The 27,210-nt window shown below is 41.9% G+C and overlaps 1 protein-coding gene across 2 annotated transcripts in view; it reads right to left on the bottom strand.

The window, feature by feature from the left end:
* The window catches only part of usp6nl (USP6 N-terminal like), a 71,466-nt gene that overhangs the window by 8,760 nt on the left and 35,496 nt on the right, over positions 1-27,210 (bottom strand). For both annotated transcript variants that reach the window (XM_080421550.1, XM_080421549.1), the window contains 7 exons: positions 17,325-17,398; positions 12,513-12,592; positions 8,549-8,591; positions 8,001-8,081; positions 3,457-3,564; positions 2,353-2,462; positions 876-924 (listed from right to left, as the gene is read on the bottom strand). In XM_080421550.1, the coding sequence (XP_080277676.1) occupies positions 876-924; positions 2,353-2,462; positions 3,457-3,564; positions 8,001-8,081; positions 8,549-8,591; positions 12,513-12,592; positions 17,325-17,398 (545 nt within the window). The remainder of the gene's footprint in view (positions 1-875; positions 925-2,352; positions 2,463-3,456; positions 3,565-8,000; positions 8,082-8,548; positions 8,592-12,512; positions 12,593-17,324; positions 17,399-27,210) is intronic.

Raw genomic sequence — 27,210 nt, 5'->3', positions numbered from 1 at the left:
AGACATATACAGTATTATCCAAATGAGAGTTATGTGCATAATGTCTGTTCCACCTTTGTACAGTATGTGATATGGCACTCTAGTGCTTTAAAGCTGCGATCCAGATTGATGTCCTTCCTGGGATTTCAACCCAGGTCTCGTGTGCGTGCGGGAGATTAAATTGCTACCACTGAGCTAAGACAGAATGGCCGCTTGGGCAGGCAGAGGTAATGCGCTTTGAGCTTCAGGCGATACCTCGCGTCCCCAATACCAGGGTCTACATTTCTCAGTGGAAGATTTTGGGAAACCACCTCAAACCACTGTAGATGTGCTACTTATAATATTGTATTACATGCTCTACCGTACAGATTTTGTCTGGAACTGAAAGAATTTCCGGAATAAAGTCTGGAACAAAACCAAATGCACATAGGCCTGTCACAATTATTACATAATTGCCTAATTTGCAATTATTTGACATAATCGTCATCATTGTGTTGAAAAATGTTGATATATTTTCAAACATTGAACTTTTGGGGGGGAAATAGCAGATCTACAAGCTCACAACGCCTCGCGATGCGACACGTTGTCAGCTTGTAGATCGGCTATTTCCACTAATAATGTTTAAATTTGTTTGTATATTTAGGTTATTTGTCATTTCTGCCCCGTGCAAAATCGTTCAAATCCTAAAAGCCAAACAGAAATGTAATCTTTATTCATATACTCCAATGTTCAATGGCAGAAACACAAATTAATTCAGTGACAATTAATCGTCAGTTAAATGTCAGAATCATGACAGCCCTATGCACATGCAGTACAGACTACTGTGGTGCACAAGTTTCTTGTTGTCAAAGGTTGTCTGTTTTCTAGACCTAGAGGTGAGTGTGTGTGAGACGCACCGTGTTGTACATGGAGTAGGCTGTGAGGACGTGGAACAGGGCCTGCTGCCTGTAAACACAAACACACATCAGTCTCATCACATCATATTCACTGTAAAGGTCATGTTTTCCCATCCAACTGTTGTGGAGTTGTTTGAGTAATGTTTATCACAGCAGATTTACACTTGGATGCGCATCGGTGTCGCATTCTGAAAAACAGCAGACCTACAAGCTCTCAACATGTGGTAATGCGATGCGTTGTGAGCTTGTAAATCTGCTACTTTTTGGCAGCTTCCTGAGACACAACTCGTGTACAGTAATCAAACTATGAATGTGTGTAGCCTTGTCACAGCCCTAATAAAATAAAATCCGAGCAAAGTAGATGAGCTGCAGTAACAATTGGGTTCCATTGGTCCCAAGCCAAGTTCAGGCTGGTCCGGTGAGTCTCAGGAGCAGGAGGACTAGTAGATATGAAGGAAGAAGGCACTGGGGCAAAGTACGTGACAACGTTTCCATGTCAATACATCTTTCATCAGGTCACCTGATGAAAGATGTATCGACATCTGCACCTTGTGATAAAAAAAAGTCTCTAAGTGTCCGAGTTTGCTCCAGTGCCTTCTTCCTTCATAGATGAGCTAAAGTGTTGGAAATGGCCCACTGGGTCATTTCAGTGGTCTAAAACAGGATATTAGAGCAGCAAATAAAACAGCTTTAGTTCCCGTTTATCATGGATGTCAGAAGTCAAACCACAGAAAAGTGGAAATGTGCTCTCTCAGTTCCATACTGTGAAATGTCAGAGGGGATGTAGCACTGGACAACCAATTACGCATAATGGAATTTTGAACTTGATGCTTTTCCTGCTTTTGTGTGTGCTGCTGTGTTAATAGTGCTGCTTTCAGTTATGAACGGATTGTGATGTTTTGTAGTTGTGTTTTTATGTTCAGTGTCTTAACCCATTAAGACCTGAGGCCGATTCTACAAAATGTCTTCTAAATCCTAACAGTATTCTGAAAAAAACGTATGTTTCTATATCAGTGGTGCTCAAACTGTTTCATGTCAAGGACCCCCAAAATGATATGTATTTGGCCGCCGACCCGCATCTCAAAAATATTTTGTTCCAGGGACCCCCAGATGCAAAGATTTGAGTTAAAATCTTTGCTTTAAAACAATATATATTCAAAGATTTGCACTCATTTTCAAAAATAGCAAATCTACAAGCTCTATGAGCTTGTATATCTGCAATTTTTGAATAGCTAAAGTGTAAAATAATGCTTTTTTAGCTCAAATCAAAAAGTGACACAGATGCGTTCCAGGTCTTAATGGGTTAAAATCATGTAAAAGATTAGAAAGAAATCACACATTCATTGTATGTTGGTGCAGTTAATGTATACTGGTGCAGTGAATGTACAGAATATACTGGTGCAGTGAATGTACAGAATATACTGGTGCAGTGAATGTATAAGGTATATTGGTGCAGTGTAGGGATATGAATACCCACTTGACATCGTAGCGATGCATGAACATGATATGGTCACGGTAGGTGCGATTAACATCCAGGTCAATCTGACGGATGTCGGGGGACACCCCTCTCGCTCTGGCCTTTAGCTTCTGAAGATGGAGGGAATAAACAAACAAGCGTGTGAGAGAGAGAGAGAGAGAGAGAGAGAGAGAGAGAGACTTCAAAGAGGAATGATCCTGCGTATACTGTACTCATTGATCTAGCCCGTCTGCACAACCCACTAATAAGGCCCCAACTCTGGCTCAGAGGAAAAACAAACTTTACTTTAGTGCTTGCGCACAAGCACACACATCCTCCAAAACCTCCTGCTGCCCATAATAATGACATCTCTGTGAAATCAAATAAAGCCACCGCTTGTTTACTTGCCTATGAATCTTTATGAGGCCTGTGCTATAATGAGAGGATCCTGTGGCGCACATATTTCTTAAATTGGCAAAGGTATCCAAAAGGTGTAAACAAGAGGCAGGGAGGATTCTTTTTGAGCTTCTCTGTGACTGCACTGCAGACTAGGGCTGTCAACTTTCCTCAGAAATGATATTCGAATATTGGTCTTGAAAATTTGGAGATATTCGAATATTATTATTATAAAAACATTTATCACTTTTATCATTTTTCATTAATTAATTGAAATTCATTAAAACAGAAGCAATACAAAAAACAATGCATCGAGTGCTCGGATCCTATAAAACATATCTTTTGTTTGTTTTTATAACTTCATACATTGTTTTTTGTATTGTCCCTGTCAAATAAACATTAGAAAAAATATTACTTTTTTTAATTCGAATATTAATTTTCATATTCGAATATACATATTTCCCCAATATTCGAATAATATTCGAATATCGAATATTCGTTTGACAGCCCTACTGCAGACTGCAATTCCTGAGATTGTACAAATGTAACCAAATGGACCCCATAAGGGTCCATTTTGTTACAGCTGTACGCTCTCCGAGTTACAAATGGCTAAATTAACACTGAAGATTGTACTGTGACCGGCGCAGCAGCCTGGGTGAATACGGATGTAATGTTTTAGGGCCAGAGAAGAAAAAACACGCAGCATTATTTCAGGTCCCGTTTCCCTACCTCATAGAAGTCTTTCTTCTCCTCCTTTATTTTGGGAATGTCAAGGAGCAGACACCACACCTCTCCTCTGAGCTGCAGGGGAACTCCCTTGTAGATGCGCCGCACCAGCTGGAAGGAAGGGAACCCAGGGTGAGGAGACATTGTTATTGTCTTTAACCCATTAAAACCTGAAGCCGATTCAACAAAATGTCTTCTAAAATCTTAACAGTTTTCTGGAAGACTTATGTTTCTATGTCAGCGGTTCTCAAACTTTTTCATGTCAAGGAACCCCAAAATTATATGTATTCGGCCACGGACCCCTCTCTCAAAATGTTTTGTTCCAGGGACCCCCAGAAGCAAAGATATGACTTTAAAATGTATATGTATATATAATACTCAAAGATTTGCAAAAATAGCAGATCTACAAGCTCATAGCGCGGCACGAAGTGACACGCTATGAGCTTGTATATCTGCTTATATACGATGAGCTTGTATATAAGCAGCTTGTATATCCGCAATAATCTATTGAGATAAAAAAAAAAAAAAAAAAAAAAAAAAAAAAGAGTTTTAGCATGGTTTATGCAAGACCATATAGTTTCCCACAAGTGCGGGTAAGTGGGAGTTAAGAATAAAACAAGAGAGAGAGAGAGAGCATAGTGTTCATTAAAAGTTTCTGAAAGGACAACATGAGTGCATGTGCGTGTTCTGCCTCAGCCACACACTCCCCTGAGGAGAAGGAAAAGGGCTTTGGAAGGTGAGCTTTGACCATCTGGCTGGACATGCTCCAAGAAAGACAGTGTGTGTGTGTGTGTGTGTGTGTGTGTGTGTGTGCGTGTATGTGTCTGCGCACGATGGAAGAAAGGTTGGGGTGGGGGGTTGGATGTGCTATGCATGCAGAAGAGACTCAAGTAATTCAGTGTCCACAAAGAGAGAAAAGTGTGTTTGACTCGGGGTGTGAAAGATTACTTCTTAAAACCTAAACTGCTGGAACAGCAAGGCTAATCGGAGCAGTGAATTCACCGGCTATTAAAAGCCAACCAAGTGGAGAGGTAGGAAGCAGATAGGGAAGTGTTATGAATGACGTGTGTGTGAGTGTGAGTGTGTGTGTGTGTGTGTGTGTGTGTGGGGTGGGGGGGGGGGGGCAGTAGAAGGACCTTGTCTCTACAACTTGCACCGTGTTGTACAGGGCTTTAACAGCGATAATTCAAGTGTGCCGCTCAGAGTGCGCGGTCGTGCAAGGTTAATCGCATTTCATCCACAATCCTGAAATGTCTCTGAATTATTTATCAAATGGAAAAGAGAGAAAGGGAGGCAGTGAGGGAGGGAGGAAGCAAGACGCAGAGGGAGAGACAGTCATTAAGAGTGAGACAATGATCTACTGTATATTCATAGGTGTCAGGATGCATGTGATGTACATTGTGTCTGGGAAACACAAACAGCGTTGGCCACGCCTCCAGGACTTAAGTTAAGTCATAAGATCTGGTACTTAAGACACGCAAAATAGGGCCCAAAGTGTGCAGGTGTTCCATACCATAACCTAAACAAACCACTTCACTCATAGTTCCTACACTTCCTATAAAACTAACAAAAAGTGTTAAGTTAAAGGATTAGTTCACCCAAAAAAAATACTTTTCAATCAATTACACACGCCATGCATGGAGATTTTGTAGTTTTTGTCGCATTCCTAAGCCAATAATTCGATAACCGGGTGGCTGCTCAGTACCGGAGACTCCGCCGGTCATCATCATAATGATTGGCTTAGGAATGCGACAAACACAAAAAAGAATCTCCATGAATTCAAGGCTTCATGGGGTGTGTAATTGATAGTAAATAAGAAAATAATCTTTTTTCTGGGGGTGAACTACTCCTTTAACTCCTTTAAAGTGTACAAATTGAACCAAATGGACCCACAAGGGTGTGAAGGCCACGTAATTAGTCTCTGATGAGCTAGTCAATGAGAGCGTGTTTGACTAATCATGCATTCGTGTGTTTGTGCATTCATTTGAAAGTATTCAAGTAAGCGCCATCTGCACAGGTCTACTGTTGATGAACGTGTTCACGTGCATTCGCCTGTATGAATGTGTGTACATAATACTCGCACGCATGTTTGTATCATGGGTCCCGAGGGAAATGGAGGGTGGATGTGTTGATGTGAACTAGTGTGTGTGTGTGTGTGTGTGTGTGTTTTAATCTAATCTCTCTCCAATCAAGAGGTCTCAGCACCACGCACTTAAACAGGACCCCAACCGCGGCATTGATTGACCGTCACTTCACCAACCAAACCCCACCAGAAGGACCCTGAATCAGCATTGTCCAGTCACCCCCACCCTCACCCCCACGCTCCCAATTATGCATTCTGCATCGCATCGATTTAGTCTGGCTTATACAGGGGCTACAATCTTCCCATTAACTCTTTAAGACCGGGAACGCATCCGTGTGGCATTTTTAGACTTCGTTGGGCTATTCAAAAACAGCAGATCTACAAGCTCATAGCGCGGCACCGAGTGCCGCGCTATGAGCTTGTAGATCTGCTATTTTTGAAAAATCATGAAAAGTTGTGCAAATATTAGATTTTTTCTTCTTTTTTTTTGGCGGACATTTGTAACTCAAATCTTTGCGTCTGGGGGTTCCTGGAACTAAATATTTTACAAATGTTCGCTTTGAAAAATATATAATCCAAGATTTTGCCACGAATTTTCAAAAATAGCAATCTACAAGCTCATAGTGCGGCACTCGGTGCCGCGCTATGAGCTTGTAGATCTGCTATTTTTGAATAGCCCAAATGAATCTTAAAATGACACACAGATGCGTTCCCGGTCTTAAAGGGTTAAAGAGGCCACCGCAATGCTGGGATAATGCTATTAGTTAGCATTGTAATCAAGCATGCAATCCATTCGATCTGAACGACAGCGAGGAGGACTTGCGGTAACATTAAAGATGCCACGACCGTGCCAAGTCATATCATATTATTATGCTTTTAATGCTAAAATCTAAAAGGAATGCCGCCGCAGCGTGCACCATGCTAACAAGCATCAATGTCTGCATCAGCACTGCATGGTGGCTTTGGTCCCCTCAATATCCTCAACAGCCAGGAGGAGGTGAGAATACAAGACATTATTGTATCAACCATGGCTTGTTCACTGTGTGAAAAGCCATGGTAGTGACTAGTGACTGATAAAAGAGAATACCCTTGAAGCAAAGAAGAGGAACAGAAGCAGACAGAAGATCAGGGTCAAGGTGAGAGTGAAAGTGGAGTGTTTGTGTGTGTGTGTGTGTGTGTGGGGGGGGGCACTTCCTGTTCTTCAGTCGTGTCCTTGACTATCACTTGCTACACAGTTCCTCAAAAAAGAAAAACAGCAGGGAGCAGCTGCTTACTGCCATGGATGAGCATAATTCAAATGCCCCGTCTAAAAATCCCCCCCGCAAACCCACCACATGTGGTGAAAGCATCCCCCCAGGCTCTGCCACACTCCTATCACAGCCTAGATGTAAAACCATCAGGCACTAATGATGAACAGCTATAACAGACAACCCAGCTCCTTCTAACCGGCCTAGTGGGAGGCAAAGTGAAGCCCGACACTCCTCCTGTAAGACGTCACTAACATGGGCGGTGGTGGTGGAGGAGGAGGAGCACGATGAGAGGAACGGCCTGCTAATGTTTGACAACAGGAACGAGGAGCGTACGGTACCGTGACATGCACATGTAGGTAGGGCTGTCACGATTATGATATTTTACCTGACGATTAAGTGACACTGAATTAATTGCGATTAACGATTTAATTGTGTTTCTGTCATCGAATAAAAATGACATTCCTGTTTGGCTTTAGGATTTGAAGTTGCACAGGGCAGATATGACAAATAACCTAAATAAACAAAGAAAAGACTTTGTTGATAACAACAAGATGTGTGTGTGTGTGTGTATTATTATTAATACACAGTATAAATAATAATAGATCTACAAGCTCACGTATCGCGATGCAACTCGTTGTGAGCTTGTAGATCTGCTATTTCCACTATTTTTAAAAAATGTTTGAAAATACATATGAACATTTTTCAACATAGAAACGATGATGACGATTATGCAAATGATTACGATTATGTCAAATAATTGCGATTAGGCGATTATGTAATAATTGCGACAGGCCTACATGTAGGGGGAACAGGAGAACAGGAGACGGGAGGGATGCACAGTCAAGATGTGCATCCACATGAGCGACACCAGCGCACAACCTAGTATAACAGACCTTTAAGATCTAGACTAGAGTTTTCTTTTACTGTGTTTCATGGATCAGGAGGTAGAGCGACCGCTTGGGAATTGGAAGGTTCCCGGTTCGATCCCAGGCTCCCCCCTGAGTTACTGTCAAAATGTCCTCGAACAAGACACTGAACCCCTAACTGCTCCCGATGAGCCGGTCGGTGCCTTGCATGGTTTCCGCTGCCATCGGTGTGTGAATGTGTGTGTGAATGGGTGAATTTGATGAACATTGTAAAGCGCTTTGGATAAAGGCGCTGTACACGGTATAAATGCACCATTTATGTGGACACAGACTAGGACGCAAGCTCACCTTTTCACTGTTCTTATATTTGTCCCAGCTCTTCATCATCTTCAGCCATTTTGTTGTCCTCTCCACCTCCAGGTGTTTTTGCTGAGCGGACACAGGAAGTGACAAGTTTAATACTTCTTTCTCAGAAGGCCCTCACACTGATGTCAACAATCAAACAACTTAAAAATAATAATAACCATGAGCAGTCGTCATATGAAGACTTGAAGTTGTGTCTTGATGACGGCAATGGAGCACAATAACACTGGATGTTATTTTAAGCTCTTACAATGAACCCATGGAATATTATCTTGAACTCTATTATAATGAACCCTCGAAATAAAGGATTTTTAATGGAAGTTATTGAGCAGGAGGAGGACTTGTGGTCAAATACAAGAGCTTTCTACTTGCTCAGCAACCTCAGATCTATTTATAGCATGTCAGTGTAATAATTATTTGTGCAAATCAGCCCATTTTCCTTTTCACTCTTAGCCGTGAAGGACAAGGGGGGTTGAAGGTAGGTTAACGTGTGAGTGAAAGGGAATTGTTTAAAGAGAATCAACATCACTCACCCTCTCTTCCAATATTGAGTCAGAGTCCGGTAGGTCTTTCTCACTAGAATGGGGGGGCAGAGAAGAATAGAGGAGAGGAAAGGAGGGATGGAGGGAGAGGAGAGGAGCAGAGAGTAAAGGGAAACAAAGAGGAGGGAGAGGGATATGGAAGAAGAAGTGGGAGAAGGAGTGAGGCGATACGATGCAGTATTTCATATTTAGATCTCACAGTTTATTTGAACCCATTCAATCCGGTAACGCATCTCTGTCATTTTAGAATTCTTTGGCTATTCAAAAATAGCAGATATACAAGCTCATAGCGTGGCACTATGAGCATGTAGATCTGCAATTTTTGAAAATGTGTGAACATTTTTGCAAATCTTTGAATATTTTGTAAACAATTGTAAAACATTTTGTTCCAGGGACCTCCAGAAGCAAAGATTTGCACAAATATTCAAGATTTTTCAAAAATAGCCATAGTATAAAATAATGGTTATAGCTCAAATCTAAAATGACACAGATGCGTTCCCGGATTGAATGGGTTAAAAAGGAACGATATTACAATATTTATTACTTTGTACCAAGAGTAATAAGTTATAGTTCTACAGGTATATTACAATGGACAACAATATTTGTATACTGACACAAACTCAATATAATGACAATACTGTACTTCCAAGTGTTGAAAGATTGCCCGTCTTCCCCTTTATAATCCACTATCCTCCTTAATGTTTTTGAGTCATGGAGCCCGGCCCTGCCCCCGACCTGCAGTTATGTCATAATTTTGCGCGATGGGCGGCACAAGATCAAAAAGAGTGTTGATAGCTTGTAGATCTGTTCCTTTTGAGCATGTGACAACCTCCTACTATGGTGGACGGACACACGCCCCGGCTCATTGACAAACGATGCAGATCCGCTTATCACGGTCAAAAACTCAGCAGGTAGGGCCTGGGCCGCTGGCGTAGCGGTCCAGGCACCTAGGCTCAGTGCTCAGCCTGACAGCATGTCGCGGGTTCGAGTCCCGAGAGATGTCACTCCCCATCTCTCTCTCCCCATTTCCTGTCAGCCTACTGTCCTATCAATAAAGGTATAAAAGCCTAAAAACATAAATAAATACAAACTCAGCAGGTAGAGCACTGAACCCCAAACTTCAAGATTTTTCAAACACTTTCAAGATTTTTCTTGAAATGTTCTGAAATGGCAGATGTACAAGATCTCAGCGCAGCACGAAGTGACGCGCTGTGAGCTTGTATCTCTGCTATTTTTGAATAGCCAACGCAAAAATCTAAAATAACAGATGCTTTCCCGGTTTTAATGGGTTAATGATATTGCAAACAAGGGTAGAACTTGGTATTGCCCATGTGTTTTGCCTGGAGGTGGTCCATAAGGCCACCATGGCTCCGCGACACTTGTCAATCTCAAAGATACCAGACTTCGTACAAAAAACTGCCGCTGCTACAATTTCATCCTAGGGGAAACACTGGCAAATAATTTTTTTTAGAAATCATCACTATTTGCATCTTAAATCTGTGACAATGCCCAAGAGAGAGGAAGGAAACGCAAGTCTGGGAGTTGACCTCACTTCCTGTGCAGTTGCTCTGGGACTTCCATGACCTCTGACCTCCGAACCAGGAAGCACTGCTCAGGGAAAACCGAGCAGGCAGAAAAAGGGGTACAGCAGCACATATACACAGTACAATCCTTAAGGGTTAATTTGATTCCAACTGACACTCAGGATTGTGCGGTTTATGCTAGGACAACATCACTGAAAATGCTCCTTGGGGTAAACGTTGCATCACCCGTCTCTGGGCCCTTTGTGGTCACGCGGTCCATCCCTCCTCTCTCTGTCTAGACTGTCCTGTGAGCCAGTCCTTGATTCTGCCCTTGTCTTTTGCACTCTGGAGCCATGTCAGTACACATCCATCTAAAAAAAAAAGCTTCAAACCAAAAAAAGAAAAGTATGAAGAGGCACGTTTCTCCCCACGGTCTTTCCAGCCTTTCCCGGTTAAAAGGTGCAATCTGTAACTTTTAAGTCCTACCCAGGATTTGACACGGGGTCTCCTCCCGCACGAAAGACACATTTCTATCGCCCAGCCAAGATGCAGCCCGTTTGGCTAATAGGGAAGATATTGCACGTATGAGCTTCAGGCAGTACTACTTATTCAGCCAGCAGGTGTCCCCGCTACCTGACACTCTGACAGCAGAGTAGGAACATCACCTCCAACCACTGCAGATGTGCTAGTTATAACATACTGTACAACATACAGATTGTTTCATTCATTAAAATAAATTCCAGATCACAGCTTTAACCCATTAAGACCTGAAGCCGAGTCTACAAATGTCTTCTAAATCCCAACAGTATTCAAAAAAAAAAATGATGTTCCTATATCAGTGTTTCTCACACCTTTTCATATTTGTCAAGGACCCCCGAAATTATACTGTATGTATTTGGCCGTGGATCCCCATCTCAAAATATTTTGTTCCAGGGACCCCCAGAAGCAAAGATTGGAGTAAAAATGTTCGCTTTAAAATATATGGTAAATGGTGCATTTATATAGCGCTTTTATCCAAAGCGCTTTACATTGATTGTGCCATTAACCCATTCACACACACATTCATACACCGATGGCGGAGGAAACCATGCAAGGCACCAAACCTGCTCATCGGGAGCAATTAGGGGTTCAGCGTCTTGCTCAAGGACACTTCGACACTAACTCTAGGGGAGCGCCCCCAGCCCGGAATCGAACTGGGAACCTTGTGGTTTTTTCCAGTTCACTCTACCCGGCCACTCTACCCCTGAGCCACCGCCAAATATTCAAAGATTTGCTCAGATTGTCAAGATTTTTCAAAAAATCACACCCAGTGTGAAGTGGGCTGTGTGGTCACAGTGGTCATCACAGTGATGGAAGTTCACTTAAAGAAAAGTAATATTGTGGACAACCATTGTACACCCCTAACTTAAAAAAAACATAAATGTGTTTTTTTTAAGTGCATAGTCCTATTTATAGGGCTATGCACATGTCTCATGTTTCACTAGCCAATCAGTCCTGAATAGACTGTGATTGGCCAATCACGGTGCAGGGTTAGGGGGGTACACTGGTGGCCAATCACAGCGCAGGGTTGGGGGGGTGCAATTCCCAAACCTCACATATAGGGGCGGTTTCACCGCCCCAAAAATAGCAGATCTACAAGCTCGTAGCGTGGCACTCTGTGCCGCGCTACGAGCTTGTATATCTGCTATTTTTGAAGTGTAAAATAATGCTTTTTTAGCTCAAATCTAAAAATGACACAGATGCTTCTCCTGGTCTTCATTTTGCTCCTCTGCTCAGTAAATAACCTGAAGGATGTATGTCTTTACCAATCTTATTTGATTGGTAAAGAAACTTGGACTTCATCACTTGTTTTTTCACCCACTCTGTGTCTTTCTCTCTTCACTCTATCCCTCCATCACCCCATCTCAGAAATGTTCTCTCTCTCTCTCTCTCTCTAACCCGCCTCCTCTTTAGAGCATGGTTTATGTCCCGTGTTTCGGGGCTGTAGCTCCAACACTGATGCCCTGTGATTGTGGCTAAACCCAGCAGCTTCCTGCCTACATGTGCCAGCCTATATATATAACACTTTAGCACACTGCTGTTTAAGAGCCTCGCAGCCTCCCTGCAGGCTCTGCCAAAGCCACCCACACACACACACACACACACACACACACACACACACACACACACACACACACACACACACACACACACACACACACACACACACACACACACACACACACACACACACACACACACACACACACACACACACACACACACACACACACACTTATAGCCTTTCATTCTCTCTCTTCTCCAAAGTGGTGCTACTGTTCAAACTGCTTTGAAGGTTATTAAGTTAGTTATCAGAAATAATAGCTTGTGGTTCTATTGTGTGTGTGTGCGCGGCTGCGCGTGTGTGTGTGCTTGTGTCCTTGACTCCTTACTGGCGGAAGCCGTGGCGGTCGACGACTTTGTACAGCTGATAGTTAGTGTCCTCCCACGGCTCCACAATAGCCTCCTTTCCCTGAAATGACAAAAAGCAAGTGGATGAACCCATCATGAATAACAATGAACCAGAAATGTATGCATTCTAAACAAAATATGTGCTGTAAAAAGCACACGCAAAATATGTGCTGTAAAAAGCTTTCCTGTGGGGACATTTGGACAGTATGAGACTACTACCCCCCCCCCCACACACACACACACAAAAAGCCAAAAAATCAACAGTAAATTGCATGCCACCTATGCTGTTCAGCAGCAGACTGTCATGCTCAGATTGACTGGTGAATTACAGCTGTGTCACGACTCTCATGCCCTTGGCAGTGTGATTGTGTATGTGAGCGAGAGAGAGACGGAGAGAGACGGAGAGAGATTGACTCAGAGAGAGAGAGGGAGAGAGAAAGAAAGAGAAAGTGTGTGTGTGTGTGTGTGTGTGTGTGTGTGTGTGTGTGTGTGTGTGTGTGAGAGAGAGACAGAAATAAAAGAGTGATTTGTATGTGTATGTGCGTTTATGTGTGAGAGAGACAGAAATAAAATAGTGATTTGTATGTGTGTGTGTGTGTGTGACTGTGTGTGTGTGTGTGTGTGTGCGCGCGCGCGCGTGCGCGTTGTCACATCTGCTAACAGGTGTGAAATGAACAGCCAGGTGCCACCTGCATCACCAGCTGACTCCGGGCCTCCAAAGTGAATTCAGTAAAATGGGAAAGCCACTGCTAGAGAGACTGGGGGAGGATTATGTAGGGGACAGCTAGAGAGAGATATCACAAGGCAAATAAACTGAGCAGGTGGAACAAAAGACAATGGCTGCGTTGAGTAAGGTGGAAAAGAAGAAAAACATCGCGAAGGAAAGACTGCTTTCATGTATTATGCTCCACACAAATGGAACAAACTTCAGGACTCTCTGAAACTGGTGCGATTGGTCTCAATTGAGACATTCAGGGTGTTTCTCGAGGACACACTACATAGTGACTGCACCTGCTTCATGTAACACTATGTTTATTTGCATCTGTGACACTGTAATAATATGATTCAAATGTTTGTTATCGTTTCTTATTTTGTATGTAATGTATTTTATATGCCGTTATCAGGGCGTCCTTGAAGAGAGCTTGCTCTCAATGGGCTTCCCTGAATAAATAAAGGAAAGAATGAAAGAAAGAAAGAACAGTTAGAGAAAGAGTGAGTGTAGGAAAGAGACTGAAAGCTGGCTCTGTAGGCTTAAGTGTGCATCACATCACACACATACACACACTGCCAAGGGCATGAGAGTCGTGACACAGCTGTAATTCACCAGTCAATCTGAGCATGACAGTCTGCTGCTGAACAGCATAGGTGGCAACTGGTCTTTTTTTTTTTTAAAGTTCACATTGCATTGTAGGCCTCGTTCGATACGACACATTTCATTGTAGCACCACCGGAAACGGAATTATCCGGGATCCGTTTTTTCCGATCCCATCCACTTCCATTCTAAAGATGACACCAATCCGCCATTTTCTCGGTTGTAGTTTTTCTCGTCGCTGATCGCTGTTTAACATAAACCGTTGTAACTACAAGATGGCGGATCAGATTTTCATGCGGTCTTCACTGGTCGACTCGGACGGATCGCTTGTGTGTTTACAAAGAGTTCAATGCGCGATTTTAGCGGATTTAACTTTGTCTGTGGCGACGTGAAGAAAACAAAAAAACTACAATAAAACGCCGGCACTGGTGAGTACATTATTATGAGATTAAACTCTGGCGTGGAATGTGTTAATGAATGGGCTAAAACTGTGTGGAAACAATTCCGAAGAATGCAAAAACCAAAACCAAATGCAGAGCCAATGCAAAGACGACTTGAGGGGCGGTCCTTCATATTGGGAAGGTATCAGGATTGTTTTTTTTAAAGCAGTGCGCATAGGTTTGTTATGGCTGGTTTTCAGGCCCATACTGTACATTCAATTCCCAGATGTATCAGTAGCAGGCGGAGATCTCTGATCATCAGTGGTGTAAAGTAACTAAGTAAATTTACTCAAGTACTGTACTTAAGTACAATTTTGAGGTACTTTTACTTTATTGGAGTATTTCCGATTGTCTATACTTTTACTTCTAATCCACTACATCTCAGAGGAAAATATTGTGCTTTTACTCCACTACAATTATTTGAAAACTTTAGTTACTAGTTACTTTGCAGATATACATTGTTATATTATGAAACACACATTAACCACTTCAGCCCTATTTTATACCTAGGCTATTTGAAAATAGCCGATCTACAAGCTCACAACATTTTAGTACTTTTACTTTTGGAATTCTGGACTTTTACTTGTAACAGAGTATTTCTATATCGCAGTAATGGTACTTTTACTTAAGTAAAGAATTCGAGTTCTTTTTCACCACTGCTGATCATCTGGCTACGTGAGACTAGAGATAGAGCTGGAAGGACGGCCGAGTTGTGTTCCGTTGTGTTGGCTGTGGTGTGTCGGCCTGGTCTGAAGCTGTCCAGCTGTCGAGGTGATTGATTTCTAAACTCCCTCGTCCCTCATGCTGCCAGTCCTCAGAACGCCCGGCCCAGAACCCAACACGACTCCCTCAGCAGATGCAAGCCAGTTAACCCTTTCAGACTGGGAACACATCTGTGTGTCATTTTTAGATTTCTTTGGCTATTCAAAAATATCAGATCTCATAGCGCGGCCGCTCAAACGCGCGAGTGCCGCTCAAACCTTTTTCATGTCAAGGACCCCCAAAATGATATGAATTTGGCCGTGGACCCCCATCTCAAAATATGTTGTTCCAGGGACCCCCCAGATGCAAAGATTTGAGTTAAAAATGTTTGCTTTAAAATATATATATATTCAAAGATTTGCACACATTTTCACGATTTTTTCCCAAAAATAGCAGATCTACAAGCTCATAGCGCGGCGCTATGAGCTTGTAGATCTGCTATTTTTGAATAGCCCAAAGAAATCTAAAAATGACACAGATGCGTTCCCGGTCTGAATGGGTTAAATAAACACACGTAAATCAAAACACACATACACACATCTGGGACGGATAAAAAGCGCTGTTCTTCTGGCCTCTGCGCCGTGTGTGTGCGTGCGTACATGGCCGCATACTAGCATACGCATGGGCACAAATGCACTGTGCCTGGAGCTTGCCAGCAGGCACCATGCTGTTGTGCTGTTAACACACACGGGACTGTGTTTAAAACACATGTCATCTAGCGGCAGTGCCAGCGTGTTGTTTACCCCCCGGTACTCTTTCACAAGTCGTTTGTCATTTCAACAGTCGGTGTTCCGACACAATTAGCAGATGATGTTTGGCTATCAGCAATAAATTCTCGCTGATATCGAAAGCAGAACATAATGCGTCCATGTAGCGTAAAAAAAGATAAGAGGTACGTTTTAACCCATAATTATTTGCACAAATTTCCCAAATTTTTTTGTAGCAGATCTACAAGCTCATAGCGCGGCGCTCGGTGCCGCGCTATATCTGCTATTTTTGAATAGCCAAAGAAATCTAAAAATGACACACAGATGCTTCCCCGGTCTTAAAGGGTTAATGTCAATGAAAGACACGCTTTTGTTATGTGAAATGAAGTTTGCCAGGCCCACAGTTTAAGAAGTCTGCGGCTGTGATAACGGAGTCCATTAAAGCCCTCCTCCTCCCCCCCCCCCCCCCGAGACAGTAATGATGATACTGATTTGCTTCTGATTGCGCCTGTTCCGCCTCGGCCAAAATGAATTCCCCTTATGATCGAGGTCAAACAACAAAACACAATTAAAGTCAGTGTCAGCTTGCTGTCCTCCCCATCCCTCCATCTCACACCACCACCACCACCACGCACAACATGACACCCATCCCGCCGCATCTCTTCTGTATTAACCCATTAAGACCTGAGGCCGATTCTACAAATGTATTATAAAACAGTTTTCTGAAAAAACGTGTGTTGCTATAATATCAGTGGTTCTCAAACGTTTTCATGTCAAGGACCCCCAAAATTATACGTATTTGGCAGCCGACCCCCATCTCGAAACATTTTGCTCCAGGGACCCTCAGAAGCAAAGATTTGAGTTAAAAATGTTTGCTTTACAAAATATATATATTCAAAGATTTTTTCCAATTTTCATTTAATAGAAACAGCAGATCTAAAAGCTCATAGTGACCCACTATGAGTGACGGATGTGCTATATCTGCAATTTCTTATAGCCTAAGTATAAAATAATGGTTAAAGCGATAGTTCACCCCCAAAATGACTTTTTTTCTATCGATTAGTCACCCCATGGAGAGTTGAATTCACGGATATTTGTTTGTTTTTGTCACATTCCTAAGCCAATAATTTGATGGCCGGCAGCGGTTCCGGTAGGAGACACAAAGAATCTTCTTTGTGTCTCCTACCGGAACCGCTGCCTACAGGTCCACTGGTTATCAAATTATTGGCTTTACTTAGGAATGCGACAAAAACAAAAAAACATCCATGAATTAAAGTGGGTGAACTATCCCTTTAAAGTGGTTAAAAAATTTCTAAAATCTAAAATGACACAGATGATTTCCCGGTTTTAATGGGTTAATGAGGCGGCTTGATTATACAGCTCGCTGGGCTACATTAAAAGTACATTTATAAACCAAATGTAATAAGCCTCGGCCCTAGCAATATAACCGGCATATAGGTGTCAGTTAGGGAATAGTCTATTGCACCCACATATGCACATCATACACTCAGCTAATTATGGTGCTGGCATCATGCTGAGTTAACAGCTAGCTCGACAAACTGCTTACTATACCTTGTCATATTTGGCGACTATCTCGGCCCTCTCCTGGTCAAGCTTCACCGCGGCGACCTGCTCCGTGTCAGACGCTGCAGAGAGAGAGAGAGAGAGAGCAATAGAGATAGGGACATTTATTTCAATATACAACAATATAAACCTTGATGAATGTCATGCTGTGCTCAATGCGGTGCGAAGAAAGAGAGTTAGGTGTGTGCAGTGGTGGAAAAAGTACTCAAATGTTTTACTTAAGTAAAAGTATCAATACTGCAATGTAGAAGTACTCTGTTACAAGCAAAAGTCCGGAATTAAAAATGTACTTGAGTAAAAAGTACAAAAATAAAAGGTATCAAAATGTACTTAAAGTACCAAAAGGAAAAGTACTAAAATGTTTGAAAATAGCAGATCTACAAGCTCACAGCGCGTCGCGACGCGCTGCTTGTAGATCGGCTATTTTCAAATAGCCTATAGGTATAAAATAGGACTAAAGTGATTAATGTATGTTTTATCATATAATACTTTATATCTACAAAGTAACTTGTAACTAAAGTTTTCAAATACTTGTAGTGGAGTGAAAGTACAATATTTGCCTCTGAGATGTAGTGGAGTAGAAGTAAAAGTATAGACAATTGGAAATACTCCAGTAAAGTAAAAGTACCTCAGAATTGTACTTAAGTACAGTACTTGAGTAAATGTACTTAGTAACTTTACACCACTGGGTGTGTGTGTGTGTCAGTGGTCTTTACATAAAGGCATCATCTAGTGTCTCCCTGCCCCCAGGTTCAACACAGAGAACACATGCTGCTGGAGAACACACATGGAGGCACAGACACTGTTTTATACCACAGAGGAAGAAAGACAGGCCAAGGCAGCGGGAACCCATCACTTCACCAGGGCTTGCGTCACTGTGACCTCTCAGCGTGACCTCAGTCTGGCAGAGTGTGTGTGTATGTGTGTGTGTGTGTGTGTGTGTGTGTGTGTGTGTGTGTGTGTGTGTGTGTGTGTGTGTGTGTGTGTGTGTGTAGAGGAACCACTTTGAAATAAAGCCCATTGTAATGGGAAGACATCACTCCTTAACCAGTGTGACATGGAGGGAGAGAAAGGCTTTCTGTGTCTGATGAGCTTACAGTGTGTGTGTGTGTGTGTGTGTGTGTGTGTGTGTGTGTGTGTGTGTGTGTGTGTGTGTGTGTGTGTGTGTGTGTGTGTGTGTGTGTGTGTGTGTGTGTGTGTCAGGGAGAGAGAGTCTGCTGCCAGGCGAAACCAAGAACGAGGAACTACCATAGGCTACATCATCTGAAAGCTAAAAGAGCATGCGCGCACGCACACACACTAAATAAACACACACTTCCCCATTCAGCCTACCTCACAGCTGTAAATCAGTTTCCAAGGTCCCTCTAGTTCAATTGGACAATGTTGGCGATGATGACAGATAAACACGGTCACGCCACACACATGGACATAAACACACTGCCACTTCCTAACCCTAAGCCAACCCACCAATGAGGAAAAGTTGCAAATACCGGAAAGCGCGTTAACAAAGCTGGCACGGACGCCATGCGTAAGTGGGGTTAAGTTGTTGCGATGGAACACACGGTCACAATGTAATGGAGGCACGTGGAATAATTGATATCTTCTTGTCTCACTAAAAGCACAGTTAAGCAGGATGTTATCCAAGGTATTCCGTGGCAATAGCCCGATAACAATAAATCCTCATGGGGAGATTATTCCCCCAGGCACATTTTTGAGTGGTCAGGTAGAGATGAAAAGGGAGATATTTGAGATGATGCATGCTTCCATTTGAGTTATCGCAATTCATTTACTGAGCTGCTGGCGGACAAATATGAGGCAGGCGAGGCAGGCTGAGAAAATAGTTTGTGTGTGCGTAACACGTTTTGTATGCATTGTACACATCAGCATGAGCGAGATAAACATAAATGTGCGCAAAGTTTGGCCGCAAGTCGTTTGGCAATCAGTGGCACTGGCAATAAGTGTGCTAGGCTGTGATAAGCCTAAACAAAACAAAGAAAACCCAAAAAACAGTGTTGTTTTTCTTATAGCAGTTTCTCGAAAACGGAGATAGGCCTATGTCTTCCAGTTGTTAACCAAGTTTTTAATTAAAGCAACTATAATTGAAACCCGCCCTCCCCCCACACACACACACACACACACATACACCGCAGTTCACACTGAGGTGGCCTGCTAATTATGTTTTTCATTCCCTAATGTATTTCCACTGGCACAACGATAATGGCATAAATTAAGATTCTCCAATCATTTTAGATTTTAGTTTACATACTGTTTTTGAGAAAACTCTTAGGATTTAGAACAGTGGTTCTCAAAAATAGCCAATCTACGATCTTGTACATCTGCTATTTCAAAAAATGTTGAAAAATCATTAATGAGATTGAAAAACTTGGAATAAAGTGCTGCACTTGTAGATCTGCTATTTTTTAAATATTTATATATTTTAAAGCAAATATTTTTTTAACTCAAATCTTTGCTTCTGGGGGTCCCTGACTCCCCCTGGAACAAAATATTTTGAGACGGGGGTCTTTTTCAAAAAACTGTTAGGATTTAGAAGACATTTGTACAATCGGCCTCAGGTCTTAACCCATTAAGGCCCGAGGTTCCGATTCTACAAAATGTCTTCTAAATCCCAACAGTTTTTTTTTTTAAACTTATGTTGCTATGTCAGTGGTTTTCAAAACTTTTTAATGTCAAGGACCCCAAAATGTATATGTATTTGGCCGCGGACCCCCCTCTCAAAATATTTTGTTCCAGGGACCCCCAGAAGCAAATGTTACAAATGTTCGCTTTAAAATAATATATAATATATGTATACACACATTTTCACGATTTTTCAAAAGTAGCAGATCTACAAGCTCATAGCGCGGCACCGAGTGCCACGCTATGAGCTTGTATATCTGCTATTTTTGAATAGCCAAAGTGTAAAATAATGCTTTTTTAGGTCAAATCAAAAAGTGACACAGATGCGATCTAGGTCTTAATGGGTTAAACTTTAACCCATTAAGACCTGGATCACATCTGTGTCACTTTCATCGTTAAAGGGTTAAAACCCATGTGCCAGCTGCCACTGAGCTCTCAACCTCTCCGCTCCGCTCTCCCAATCCTAAGAGTTCAGGCAGTGTTCATGAACGACAAGCTCGAAAGGGTCCACAACACATCAGTTTAACCCATTTAGACCTGTTTACACCTATACGTTGTTATACCTTTCAAGCCGGGAACGCCTCTGTGTCACTTTAGTTTAGAAACCTCTATATCTCCATATTTAAACTTTTTGTGTATTTGTTTCATAAATTAACACCCTACTTGATCATACACACACGAAAGCATCAAAAGTAGCAGATCCACAGGCTTGAGCTTGGAACATGACGAAAAATGTTCGTCGACTACATTTTTTCACTGACGAAAACTAAACAAAAACTAAGCTATGATGACTAAAACTAAGACTAAATATATTGACGATTTCGTTAACAAATAAAAACTAGGCTAAAATGTCAGTGAGGGACGAGTGGAGAAGAGATCCAGTAGAATTAAAAGACAAGTCATCTTATGTTTGGTTGCGCTCAGGTGTTGCGCTCTAAAAATAGCCGATCTACAAGCTCACAACGCGTCGCGCTGCGACGCGTTGTGAGCTTGTAGATCGGCTATTTTCAGCATGCAACTAAGTGTAAAATCAGCCATTACGACGCCGTCAAGGCACCGCCAAAATACATTTTAGTCGACTAAATCAACTGTAGATTTAGTCGACTAAAACCTTAGGATATTTAAGTCTAGTAAAACTAGACTAACAGTACAACATTTCAGATGACTAAAATATGACAAAAACGAAATGGAATTTGATTCAGAAGACTATGACTAAAACTGAATCAAAATTTGCTGTCAAAATCAACACTAGCTTGTAGATGTGCTACTTTTGCTATTTTTGAATTTGAATCCATATAGCAACATTTTTTGATATACGTTTTTCAGAAAACTTAGGTAGGATTTTGAAGGTGTTTTTTTTCGGCTTCAAGTCCAAACGGGTTAATAATTCACTTTGTTCCGTCAGCTTTGCGGTTCCTATTGAGCAGGAAGTATTTCACTCCACCACTCGTTCTGTGACTTCCCCTCCTGGGGTTCCACAGGGCTGTGTGTGTGGGGGGGGGGTGTTTGGTCGCCCGGAATTCCACAGTGTCCGAACAAAATGTGGCCTTTTTTGAACCAGGACCGGAATTTTTATGACAGGATGAAGGGACAGTGTGTGTGTGTGACAGTGAAAAGGCACGCAACCATGCCATAGCACACACACAGTAGGAGAAGAGGCCGGGGGAACACACACAACAGAGCAAACTGACTGACTGACTGGGGCCTGAAAGCAAACAAACAAATAAAAGTCTTCTGCTGGGAATTCCACCCTGGGGGAGGGGGGGGGGCTGTGGTTTCCATAGTGAGATGGAATGGAACTTAAGAGGAAATGGCGGATTAAGTCATTTTATTTTATTTATTGCATACTAAATCATAGCCTTAAGTCCGAACCCCTTCACAACCGTATTAGTATTCCACACAGGGGGTGGGGCTTAAGCTAAATGCAATTAGGCCTCTTTCATGCTCCGGGAATCACACTGGCATCCGTGACTGGCCTGGATGGCTTGCGTTGAGTGTGTGCGCGTGTGCGTGTGCGTGTGCGTGTGCGTGTGCGTGTGTGTGTGTGTGTTGGGGTGGCGGAGGCGGGGGGGGGGGGGGGGTTCTGGGTTTTAGTAGAGAATCCACTTTTAAGTTAAAGCTTGCGGACTGTTACAGACGTGCACCTGTGTCACATGCATATTATAAACACTGTCCTTCCTCTGTCTTTCCTCCTTATCGCTCTTCACCTGGCCAGAGTAGACCCCCATCTGGCTGCTGTTTGTGTGTGTGTGTGTGTGTGTGTGTGTGTGTGTGTGTGTGTGTGTGTGTGTGTGTGTGTGTGTGTGTGTGTGTGTGTCCCCAAGCCAGTTAATGTCGGCCTCCTGCTGTGAGGGCTATATCAGCTTCAGCTAATTTATCCCTCTCCTGTTGTGATTAAAATGTCCCCGTCCGTCACCCGCCCGCCCAGCTGGACGGCGACCCAGTCGCCTGCTTTAGTTTGCCCTTCATGCATGCTCTTTAGATCCACTCGTTAGCGATAAGGAGTGTTTGCTCGCTCCGTTTGTTTGAACGCTCTCCTCTCCCTTTTCTCTTTTGTCTCTCGCTCTTGTAGCTGCTATCTGTGGAGAAGGAGGAATATTACATTTCAGCTAGCCAGTTGAGTCACCCAGCCAGACAGCCACAAAAAGCCACAGTCAGTCAGTCAGCAACAGCCTCCCCCCCCCCCCCCCTCCCCACTAAAGCTGGCTCCAGACCAATCCAAATCGGCCCGACTTTGGGCCGATTTGGCTTCGGGAAGCGTCGGCCAGTCGGTTAGGGGTCCGTCGGCCAGTCGGTTAGGGGTCCGTCGGGACCTTTTCGGCCGACCCAGAGCCGACCGAACATGTTCAGCTTTTTAGCCGACTGGCAGAGCAGTGGCAGTGACAACAAAGGGCTGTCGGTGTTGCCAGATTATGTGAGAGAAACAAGCGACCATGTCTATGAAAACCTACATTCACTGTTTCTCGTTGTTGCTCCCAGAGAGAGAGAGAGAGATTGATTGATTTGACCTACTTTCGCGCAGTTTTGGTGCGCAACACAACCCTCGTTTAAGTGAATTGCTTTCACCTGCTGCTGCTGTGTGGAGCGCAGTGGTGGAAAAAGTACTCAAATGTTTTACTTAAGTAAAAGTATCAATACTGCAATGTAGAAGTACTTGAGTAAAAGTACAAAAGTATTGGTATCAAAATGTACTTAAAGTACCAAAAGTAAAAGTACTCAAATGTTTGAAAATAGCAACGTGACGTGTTGTGAGCTTGTAGATCGGCTATTTTCAAATAGCCTAGGTATAAAATAGAGCTAAAGTGGTTACTGTATGTTTTATAATGTAATAATTTATATCTGCAAAGTAACTAATAACTAAAGTTTTCAAATAATTGTAGTGGTGTAAAAGTAGAATATTTTCCTCAGAGATGTATGGAGTAGAAGTAAAAGTACTGAAAATTAGAAATACTCCAGTAAAGTAAAAAATCCTCAAAAGTGTACTTAAGTACAGTACTTGAGTAAATGTACTTAGTTACTTTACATCACTGGCGGAGTGTGCGCTACAGGGCATATCTCCGCCAAGCCAGGGTGACCTACCCAGGCTCATGAAATTCATATGCAGGCATAGTAGCCAATTAGAATGAAATCTGCAAAAACGGACTCATATACTGATACAGAACCATATATTGGCTATATATTATGGCTGTCGGGTGGAAATCTTGTATGTTCCTTTTTTATTATTATTTAAAAACAATAAAAAATCGTGAAAAAAAAAGAAGCTGTAATTATTAATAATTAAGAAATACTATATTTTAAAGAGTGAAAAATCAACTAAAGTCATTATTAGTGCAAGTTCATTAACATTTCATTTGAATGAAAATTAATTGTGGGTAAAATACATTATGTGAATCTAATGTGATTAATGTGACCCCTACTTCAGTCAGTGAAGTCCAGGGCTGAATGTGACATATTGAGACCTATATAACTAAATATTGGTCATTTGCCAACACATTATTTTGTGAAATAAACGGGTTATATTTCACAGATAGTTATACTATTCTTATAATATATTAAAATACAATGATCCTTAACCTTCAAGTTAAATGCATTATTTCCGTGGACTTAAAAATCATTTTTGGACTTAAAAATCATTATTATTTTTTTGGATGGCCTTCCTGCCCTGGCAGGAAGACCGGGCAGGGCCTTTGTGCCCTCCAAAAAATTACAACACCAAAGGCCAAGTGGCCTTGCCCCTAAAATGACGAAATTCCAGGCTTGAATGCAATAGATGTACTCTGAGTCTGTTACAAGTAAAAGTCCAGAATTCAACATTTACTTGAGTAAAAGTACTAAAGTATTGGTATAAAAATGTACTTAAAGTACCAAAAGTAAAAGTACCAAAATGTTTGAAAATAGCAGATCTACAAGCTCAGAACGCGTGCATCGCAACACGTTGTGAGCTTGTAGATCTGCTATTTTCAAATAGCTTATAGGTATAAAATAGGGCAAAAGAGGTTAATGTATGTTTCATAATGATTTATATCTGCAAAGTAACTAGTAACTAAACATTTCAAATAATTGTTGTGGAGTACAAGTATAGACAATTGGAAATACTCCAGTAAAGTAAAAGTACCTCAAAATTGTACTTAAGTACAGTACTTGAGTAAATGTACTAGTTACTTACACTACTTAGACTAGCGACCACTTTGTGGAAGCTAATGGGGATCCTAATAATTAATAAAGAATAAAGAAGAATAAAGAATACACCACTGCACGTCAGTGAAGAAAAAACGCTGGGAACATAAGTGGCTTTGCAGGGAAACAAGCCCAAAGTCGCTTATAATAAGCAGACCTGGCAACGCTGGCAGGCTAAAAGTCAAATTAGCACATGAATGGCCAGTCGGCTGACAGACTTAAATGCCAACTTTTGCCAACCGAATACCAGTCTGTTGCAGTCTGGAGTAGTCTGCAATAGTCTGGACGAGTCTGTTTGGTGCGGAGTTACCTTAACCAAACCCAGCTTTCACACTTTAACAGCAGCATCCCCACAGCCCATTAGTGCCCAGACTGCCCACACACACACACCAATCACCAGGCAGGCAGAGCATACACAAAGTGATTATCTTTTGATTCCATGTATCTCGCATTAAAAAGCGTGAGGCGGTTAACCCATTAAGACCTGGAACGCATCTGTGTCATTTTTTGATTTGAGCAACAAAAAAAACAATTATTTTACACTCTGACTATTCAAAAATAGCAGATCTACGAGCTTGTAGATCTGCTATTTTTGAAAAATTGTGTGCAAATCTTTGAATATATATTTATTATTTTAAAGCGAAATTTTTTTACTCAAATCTTTGCTTCTGGGGGTCCCTCGAACAACATATTTTGAGATGGGGGTCAGCGGCCAAATACATATCATTTAGGTGGTCCTTGACATGAAAAAGTTTGAGAACCACTGATACGTTTTTTCAGAATACTGTTGGGATTTAGAAGACATTTGTAGAATCGGTTTCAGGTCTTAATGGGATAAGAGCAAGGTGTGGGAACGAACAGAACTATTCTACACCCCATGAGCCCAATAAATACACAGATTCAATTAAATCTTGTGGACGGTGAAAATGGAAAATGCAGCTCTGCTGTCACGTGTACACCACACACACACACACACACACACACACACACTCTCACACAAAACATGTGCATAAAAACAGCGCATGTTATACATATATATATTTTATCTCTCCATTCTCATCGATCTCTCACATGCGCACACATGCACGAGTCGTAATCAGAGACAGAGTCCTCTCTGCTAATGATGTCCTCCACTAATACAATTTACACTATTCCTACCACACAATTCCAAAACAACAATCTGACTCCCAGTCTGGGTATAAATGCCTAAAATCTAGGGCTGGGCGATATGGACACAATCAAATATCTCAATATAGATATTGTGATAATAATATTGTATTGTGATGACATACACTTTCCTTTACATAAAAAAAGCTAAAATAGCCAATATGCAAGCTCACAAAGCATTGCATCACGACACCTTGTGAGCTTGTAGATCTTGACACGGACTTGACCTCTGAATGACACACAGTGATAAACCACACCATCTAACACATCCTCATCACAAATCTGTTTTTAAGCAATATTCTGTGTCTATACTTTGCATCAGAACTTACAAGGATCTTATATTTTCTCTGGAGGCACACACTTGTAACTATTAGAGAAGAAGCCCTCACATTGTTCTGCTATAGTACCAATGTGCCTGCAGTGGAAACAAATCTAGGCCTTTAAAAAAAAAACATATACAGCACAGTAGAGCAAAACAGCAGTATAATGTAACACGGGCATCAGTGACATCTAAATGACAGGTTGCCAGACCCGAGACTCCATTTTCTGTCATAGGGAACAAATATGAATATTCCAAAGACTCTCGCTGAGCAGCAATATACAGTATAAGTAGTATACGGTATATAATGTGACCACATCTATCTGTGTTGGCCTAAATTAAATTATCCACTTAATAATGATAAGATGATTTTTATTGTCGCCGAAGGGATATTTGTCTTCACAGTCTGTTCAAAAGCAAAAAAAAAATCAAACAAAAAATAACTCGTAACCATATGGCACAAAACAACATATCACACGACAAAAAACCAAGACAATACATGAGGTCTCCACTATACAAAGAAAACCATCCTATCGACGTGGCAGTTTGTTTAATCCCGCAATGGCCGAGGGGACAAAACTCCCGCTAAAAGAAACTCCTGCTTGAGCTCTATTTAAAAAAATCAAAAGCTAAAATAACAGTTCTACAAGCTCACGTGTTTGCAATGTGACACATGGTGAGGTTGTAGATCTGCTAAAAGAAGAACAAAATATCTATCTATAGTATCTATCTCTATACGAAAGGTTTTTGAAAATAGGCACACCAGGTTGAAAGTGGTTAAATAATGTTTGGGAGAAGATTCAAACTGAAATGTCATACAAGTAACAGAACACACCCACTTAACCGCCTGCAGGTGTGTCCTGAAGTGCAATAGAAACCCTGTTCATATGATACTAACTACACCCTGTTGACTAACATGTTGCTTGAGCTCGTTGTCTCAGAGCTACGTCACTCACCTCTCTTCAAGCTGCACAGCGGATCCTCCGGAGGGAGAGTTAGAGCCTTCATCCGCATTAGTGACGGCCTAAGGCTAATTCAGACTAGCTCACAAAAAAAACAACATTAAACTACAAA

Source organism: Gymnoscopelus braueri (genome assembly GCF_963280865.1).
Source record: "Gymnoscopelus braueri genome assembly, chromosome: 23".
Classification (NCBI taxonomy): domain Eukaryota; kingdom Metazoa; phylum Chordata; class Actinopteri; order Myctophiformes; family Myctophidae; genus Gymnoscopelus; species Gymnoscopelus braueri.
Note: the sequence above shows the minus strand (reverse complement) of the source record. Positions and strands in the feature narration are given on the sequence as shown.